At 44.8% G+C, this 8,471-nt stretch overlaps 1 protein-coding gene across 2 annotated transcripts in view; it reads right to left on the reverse strand.

Annotated features, from left to right (window-relative positions):
* Positions 1–3,835: 3,835 nt before the first annotated feature.
* The window catches only part of LOC147013900 (transmembrane emp24 domain-containing protein 10-like), a 35,411-nt gene continuing 30,775 nt past the window's right edge, over positions 3,836–8,471 (reverse strand). For both annotated transcript variants that reach the window (XM_085851246.1, XM_085851245.1), the window contains one exon: positions 3,836–4,546. In XM_085851246.1, the coding sequence (XP_085707372.1) occupies positions 4,379–4,546 (168 nt within the window). In that variant the 3' untranslated portion in view covers positions 3,836–4,378. The remainder of the gene's footprint in view (positions 4,547–8,471) is intronic.

The following is an 8,471-nucleotide window of genomic DNA, read 5'->3' on the forward strand; positions in this document are numbered from 1 at the left end:
GAAAAAATATTTTGGTATCCACAAATGTATTTCTTTGGTTTGCAGTGAAACAAAACAAAAAAAGCTGAAAAAATTACTAAATGTGAGCTCATTCCACAGAAATCCTAAAATGGCCCAAACAATATTATTGGCACCTTTTAAAAGTTGTTTGAAATAATTAGATTTCAAGTTGGTGATTCTCCTTTACTTTGGAATTGAACTCACCTGTGGTGAGTTGCAGGTGCCTGCAATATAAAAATCACTCAATGAACCAGTTTGAATGGAGAAAAGGAGTCATTCTGATGTTTTGTGTCACTGTATGTCCCACAATGAGCATGGAGAAAAAGAAAGAAAACCAGAGAATTGTCTGAGGAGGTCAGACACAAGATTGTAGCCAAGCATGGACAACCTCAAGGCCACAAGTCCATCTCCAGAGACCTTGATGTTCCTGTGTCCACCGTACGCAATGTTATCAGGAAGTTTAAGACCCATGGCACTGTAGCCAACCTCCCTGGACGTGGCCACAAGAGAGAACTTGATCGAATATTGCAGCGAAGGATTGTTCAAATGGTGGAGAAAGCATCTCGATCAACTGCCAAACAGATTCAAGCTGACCTTCAGACATAAGGTATGACAGTTTCAACTCACACCATCCGTCGCCAACTCAATGAAAGGGAGTTCTATGGTAGGAGACCCAGGAGGACCCCACTGCTGAGAGAGACATAAGAAAGCCCGACTGGAGTTTGCCAAAACACACCTGAACAAGGCAATATCCTTCTGGGAGAATGTCCTGTGGACAGATGAGACCAAATTAGAGCTTTTTGGTAAAGCACATCATTTCTATGTTTACAGAAAGCAAAATGAAGCCTTCAAAGAAAAGAACACCTTCCCTACAGTCAAACATGGAGGAAGTTCAGTTTATGTGTTGGGGTTGCTGTGTTGTTTCCATCACCGGGTGCCCTGAATGTGTGCACGGCATCATGAAATCAGATTATCAAGGAGGTATCCTGGAACACAATTTTCAACCCAGTGTCAGAAAGCTGGGTATCCTTCAAAGGTCATGGGTCTTGCAGCAGGACAATAACCCCAAACACACTTCAAAAAGCACCCAGGAATGATTCAAGACAAAACACTGGACTGTTCTGAAGTGGCCAGCAATGAGTCCAGATGGACATCCCATTGAATACCTGTGGGGAGATCTGAAAACGGCAGTTGGGAGAAGGAACCCATCAAATCTTGGAGAACTGGAGCAGTTTTCACAAGAAGTGTGGGTCAAACTACCAGTAGAGAGGTGTAGGAAGCTCATTCATGGATATCGGAAGTGCTCGACTGAAGTTATTCTGTCCAAAGGCTGTGATACCAAATATTAAGTCGAGGGTGTCAATAATTTTGTCAATGCCATTTCTTTTTATTTTCTGATTTAAAAGGATATATTAAGTTCTGAATCAAAAACAAAGGTTCTGTCATTTTAACAATGAAACAAAGAATTGTGGAGACCAAATACTTTTGTCAACTTAAACTTATTTTTTGAGAAAATTGTGAGTTATTTGAAAAAAGTGCAAGGGTGCCAATATTTCTGGCCAAGACTGTGTGTGTGTGTGTGTGTGTGTGTGTGTGTGTGTGTGTGTGTGTGTGTGTGTGTGTGTGTGTGTGTGTGTGTCTGTGTGTGTGTGTGTGTGTGTATGTGTGTGTGTGTGATTGATTGGTATCTGCATATGCGGGTTTCAGAATGTGGAATGGAGTCCTCCCAGGGTGGGCTCAAAGTATCCCCCTATATTTCGGTAAGGGGTCACGATTCACGTAGCAAGCTGTGAAGTTTTCTGTTCTCAAAGTTTTGTGCCGAGGGCTCTCTTCAGGATCGGCACTGAGCCCCGGATAGCTTCCAACTGTAGTTCGTTTGTTATAATATTCCCAGGGATGGTTTTTAATATCGCTGTGAGGTTCTTCGTTATCATTCCTGTAGCTCCAATTGTCACTGATACAACTTTGGCATTCTTCAGTTTCCAGGATCTTTTTCACTTTATTCTTGAGGTCTTGGTATTTCGTCATTTTCTTGATTTCTCCATCGTTCAGTCCAAAATCACTGGTATTAACATCTCAATCAGCAATGCCTTCTTATCTCTTTTTTGTACCTAAGTTTGATATCTGGTTGCAATGCTTTGTTTTCGATGTTCACACTCAATGGGATCATTAGGTCGTATGTGAGCGGTCGGTACTTCCATGTTTTCAGTGATTGCTTTTGGTTCATGTTCCCACAAATTTTCTGGAACAGGGATATCAAAGTTTTTGCAGATGTGCCAGCGGATTACTTTACAAACTGTTGTGTCGTTGTGTGTACAACTGTTTTGACATGAGTATGTTTCTTTGTGTATGCATGTTTGGTGTTTAAGCATAATATATCATTCTCTTTGCTAACGCCACCTCCATCCTGCTCCTTTCTGTCTGCTTGTTTTTTTACCCATCCTCCTCTCCCCCCACCCACTCACTCTTTCTTTCTCTCTTTTCTGTCTCTGTCTCTTCCTCACCACCTCTTCGCATCCCTCCCTCCCACAGTGTATAGCAAGGTTTGGTGAGGTATCACTCTCCCAACTTCTCTCTTCCCAGCTTCCCCCCCTCCCTTCCTTCTGTCCTCTGCCCTCGCTTCTCTCGCCTCCCCTCCCTCCCCTCCCTTCCATCCTCTCTCTCCTCTGTCCTCTCTCTCCCCACCCTTCCCTCTGTCCTCTCTCTCTCCCCTCCCTCTGTCCTCTCTCTCTCCCCTCCCTTCCCTCTGTCCTCTCTCTCTCCCCTCTCTTCCCTCTGTCCTCTCTCCTCTCCCTCCCCTCCCCTCTGTCCTCTCTCTCCCCTCTGTCCTCTCTCTCTCCCCTCCCTTCCCTCTGTCCTCTCTCTCTCCCCTCCCTTCCCTCTGTCCTCTCTCTCTCCCCTCCCTCTGACCTCTCTCTCTCCCCTCCCTTCCCCCTCTCCCCCCCCCCTCCCCTCTCTTCCCTCTGTCCCCTCTCTCTCCCCTCCCTCCCCTCTGTCCTCTCTCTCCGCTCCCTCCCCTCTGTCCCCTCTCTCTCCTCTCCTTCCCCTCTGTCCTCTCTCTCCCCTCCCTCCCCTCTGTCCTCTCTGTCCCCTCTGTCCCCTCCTCCCCTCCTCCCCTCCTCCCCTCCTCCCCTCCTCCCCTCCTCCCCTCTGTCCTCTCTCTCCACTCCCTTCCCTTTGTCCTCTCTCTTCCCTCCCTTCCCACTGTCCTCTCTCTCCCCTCCCTTCCCACTGTCCTCTCTCTCCCCTCCCTTCCCTCAGTCCTCTCTCTCCCCTCCCTTCCCACTGTCCTCTCTCTCCCCTCCCTTCCCACTGTCCTCTCTCTCCCCTCCCTTCCCACTGTCCTCTCTCTCCCCTCCCTTCCCACTGTCCTCTCTCTCCCCTCCCTTCCCCCAGTCCTCTCTCTCTCCCCTCCCCTCCCTCAGTCCTCTCTCTCCACTCCCTTCCCTTTGTCCTCTCTCTTCCCTCCCTTCCCACTGTCCTCTCTCTCCCCTCCCTTCCCACTGTCCTCTCTCTCCCCTCCCTTCCCTCAGTCCTCTCTCTCTCCCCTCCCTTCCCTCAGTCCTCTCTCCCCTCTCCCTTCCCTCTGTCCTCTCTCTCCCCTCCCTTCCCTCAGTCCTCTCTCTCCCTCCCTTCCCTCAGTCCTCTCTCTCCCCTCCCTTCCCTCAGTCCTCTCTCTTCCTACCCTGTTTCATTAATTTATCCCCAATTATTGCCCTGCTACCCCAGAGTCAACTCAACCTTGCTCTTCCATGAAGAGCAAATAAACTTTTACAAAGGTGTAATCGTAAACTTCAATACTCTAGCTGGAGGAAGGCACACCTACTACGTCATGTTATTTTGATGAGTTCATTCATATGCAATCCGACACACACACACAATTCAATGGTTTAGGAAACACAACATGTTCTCAATTTAGAGCAAGTCAGATTTTAAACACCCATAACCCCCAGAGATTCGAAAAATTCCACAATGTAGAAAGCAATATTCAACAAGCAGTCAATCACAGCTAAAGAAAACACAGCTAAAGAAAACAACAAGATTAAACAAACCATTTATATTTTTAAGCATTGGCGTTTAAATTGTGTTATAATGTACCCAGAGAAATAAATCAGATAATTTATACAAATCGGGGAAAAAAATTTTTTTTTAGAAAAACAATCAACCGAAAAAAACAAACAAACTTCATTTGGTTTTATTCATAAAGGTGAAAATGAAGTTAATCTACAGGCACATTCACTGAAACTTCAAGAAACTCATCAAAGACAGGCTTTGATGGGCCCAATAAGCACCTCCTGCGTTGAAGTTCCTTGCAAGAAATCTCATTTTTTGTTATTATTATCCATCAATTCAAACTCCACATTCTAAGAGATCGTGTTTACCCCAAGTGTAGACCCTTCGCTGGGTCTCCTGCACAGTTTCTTTCAGTCAATAAGCTTGTGGGTACGGAAGAACCGCCGCAGGAACACAGCTTGTAAGAGTGCAACCAGCACCACGCACACACTGCTGAACAAGCCGATGTTGAGGAGCCAGGAATTGGTAAACTCTAAGAAGACAATAAAAAGAGAAGGGAAAACAAAGTTTTAGAGCGAAATGATTTTGTTTTCTAGTTTCAATGACTTTCCAAGCATTGTGCACATTCAGATAATCTTTTTCTTGGGCCGGGTCATTTTAGTGTTACAAGCATAAAACTGTATTGTTGTCAGTTGAGAGATTCAAGGTTACTAGTACAACCCCGTGGTAAATATACCACAATAGAAAAAAAAAACCCCAAAAAGGAAGCCTTTTATTCCAGCACTGGTTGGAAGAGCTCAAACTAGTCGGTTGAATAAGGAATGTCTTGAGTTGTTGTATTAGAGACCTGGCACTTAGAGAAAAGAAGAGTTAAAGGAGTTTAACAACTTATTGATTTATTCAAAACATTCGATTGGGTAAACTTACCATGGATTATATGAAGATAATTTTCAGCTGAGGAACAAAGTGCAGGCTGTCTGCAAAGTCTTGTTCCGGTTTGAAAATGTAATTACAACCAAACCAAAAGAGATACAATGATGCATTTTGTTTTTCATTTTGTCACATAATTCATAAAGTTTCTTATGATCTCCAGTTAGCTTACAGAGACATGACAGAAGTAAATAGACACCTTCAATTTCTTCATTTCATCTGTATAAAGCAGTTTTATTCAATGATTTGAACTAATATTCGAGTATGTCTTCGCAGAAACGAGTTCCTGGGTCTTGTATGACAATTAACAATGCATCAAACCCAGGGAGCACACAAACCTTCCGGTTTTCAAAGAGGACAAATTGTTGGCCGATCGGAAGGCGGAGTCAGCCAGCATCAGATAGCTCAGAACCTTGGCATTCCGCTTTCTACGGTCAATCAGGTGATTGTGCAACTCACCAGTGAAGGCAAGGAATCCACAGCTTCCCATTCTGGTTGATCTGTGCCCTCAGAAAGGTGTCTTCAAGCTGTCAAGCGGTCCATTAAGAAAATTCCCCATTGCAAGGCAGCAGATGTTGCAGAGGAGGTCCAAGTGAGCTTAAGAACTGTCGTGTGGTACCTTCTTCAACTGGGCTACCATGGGAGAGCAGCGAGGAGAAAACCTCTTCTTCGACCAGCCAACATTCAAAGGAGAAAGAGTGGGCTGACGAGATGGCCAACAGACCATTGGAGTTTGGGAAAACTGTAATTTTTTCAGATGAGTCCCAATTTGCTCAATTTTCTGACCGTGGACACGTATGGGTCTGGAGATGTCCCAGTCAAGAGTTCTCTTTGAACTGATTGCAGCCAATTGTCAAACACGGTGTTTTTTCAGTGATTGTGTGGGGAGCAATTTGGAGCGCTGGTCGGTCAGAGCTTGTGGAGTGTGTTGGCAACATCAACTCTACAACACGCATTTCTGTCCTTGAGGATGGACGTCTCCCTGTGTTCTTCACTGGTCAGATGGTCAACAACACTCTGTTCATGGAGGATGGAGCTCCATGCCACACTGCAAAAAAGACCAAATAATGGCAGGACAGAAATGGGATCAAGCGACTTCCATGGCCAAGTAAGTCTCCTGACATGAATCCCATTGAATACGTCTGGCCCATATTGGATCGACCTGTGTGGAAAAAGTCCAGGAAACCAATACCACAGGCAGAATTGCTAAACCTTTTGTGTGAAGCCTGGGCAGAAATCCCACAAGAGAAAATTTCGGAACTCGTTAGTTCTACGCCTGAAAGAGTAAAAGCATTGAAATCTGCAAATGGCAAGTCTACAAAATACTCGTGTATGTAATAAAATGGATCAAATATACATCAAATGTCCAATAAACAAATTCTTTTTAAATCACGGTGTCTATTTACTTCTGTCGTGTCTCTCGACATCTCAACATGTGCACCTTTAATGACACATACCACATCCAAACAATAATCCACTTCAATCCACGTTGGCCAACATATCCCTAGGGCCGAGTCACACTCCTGCCACAATTGGATATCCTTCCACAAAGTGTTTCAATGTCAGCAACAGAGATTTGCCGATTTGCCAATGTCAGCAGCCGAAGCTACTTTTTAGAGAAGATATTCCAACTTTAGTTTTGCAAGTAGCAGGTGGGATTGACTTTTTCCATACCATCCCTACATAGAGGACGAGCACGCTCCGAATATATATATATATATATATATATATATATATATATATATATATATATATATATATATATATATATATATATATATATATATATATATATATATATATATATATATATATATATATATATATAGTTGCGGGCCGGGTTCCAGTGGCGAGAACGACCACAAGGTGGGGGAATTTACGTCGATTCCCAACAGACTCCCCGGAATTGTAGACTGACACTCACGGATAATTCCGTGACGAGGCGGGTCGCTTAACCGACCGTGGACGCCAATACCTCAACCGTGTGGCGTAGGGTCCTACTGTCGAGAATCAAGTTACCTAATTAACCACGCGGTTTCAACTACTGGTGAACCACGCCCTCGGTACGCCTTGCCCGAACCGGATCACTCTACCGACTACGGTAGAGTACCAACTACCAACTACCTTTCCGGATCGGATGCAGCCGAGCGGAACTGCCAAGGGCGTACCGGCTGGAAGGAATGGATTATCGGGAATAAAGACCCGGCTAAACTCAGATCCGAACCATGCTGGACCAATGGAGGAAAAGACAAAGACGAGCTGGGAACATTTCTACAATAATTTATTTACACGAAAACGGGGAAAAGCATGTGGCACAGGAAAAAGGTTTATTGGGTGTGTTACGCAGAGGAAGATGAGAGAGATGTGGTGCGACAATTATGCAAGCAACTTATAAAAGCAGACAGTGCAGACTTGACGCGAGATTAATACAAGCAACAATCACAACAATAAAGATCTTAAACAGGCTTATCTAACGGACAGGCGCCACACACTCAGACAAAATAAACCCAATGAAAACAAAAGGGGACCCTTTGCAGCCAGGAAGGGAGGGAGTTGAGGTCACAGTTTCTGGTACCTTAGCGTTTTGGGGGAAAGGGTGCTCCGTGGTGCGGCTCCTAACAAAGGTCGTGCAGTTCGGTCCACACCCGCACGTGTGGAGATCGTGTCCCTCAAGGAGCTTGCATGGAGAGAACAGAGTCGGAGGCGAGAAATGGAGTAGTCGACAGGACCAGGCAAGAGACCCGGTCGAGGTCGGGTGTGCGTGGACCAGCAGTCGGGCCGTCGAGGTGGGACGTGGTCAGAACCAAGCAGCAGAACACCTTCACAACGACCGCATCAATAACTGCAACCTTCCAATCCTTCTCCCACTCCAACGAACTCCTTTTCATCCCATACAACTCCACTCTGAGGATTGCTTTATATTTTATAGATCGCGGAGCTAGGAGGTGGAGCCATGGTGAAGCTGACGTCATCCTTCATCCTGATTGGACCGGGCCTTCATGCGGTCCACCTTCCTGGGCGGGGTCTCGCCAGAGGCCGGCAAGGCCCGCCCACACCACATGTCTGGGTTTGGGAAGGTGGAAGCCGAGATGGAACTGCCACAGCGAATGTCAGGATTCTGACTTGAAAAACGAGTCTCTGGGTAGGCGCTCTTCACGCTGTGGTAAGCGAGGCGACGGTGTGAGGAAAGCGAGATGAAGGTACCATGGTTCAAATAAAAGGGGAAATAAAATAAAAGGGGAGAAAATTATTTATTAACTTAACTAAAAGCCCATTGCAACGCACCCCCGTGTTTTCCCACTACACACAAGGAAGGGATCTGTCTGCATGTATACTAATAGAATAACTGACTTGGGACACCTGTATGTTGTATGCATATGGTTCTGAGAACCGTAACAATATATATATATATATATATATATATATATATATATATATATATATATATATATATATATACATATATATATATATATATATATATATATATATATATATATATATATATATATATATATATATATATA

This window comes from Eptatretus burgeri, chromosome 13 (assembly GCF_056783735.1).
Source record: "Eptatretus burgeri isolate ZD-2024b chromosome 13, Ebu_testis_v1, whole genome shotgun sequence".
NCBI lineage: Eukaryota > Metazoa > Chordata > Myxini > Myxiniformes > Myxinidae > Eptatretus > Eptatretus burgeri.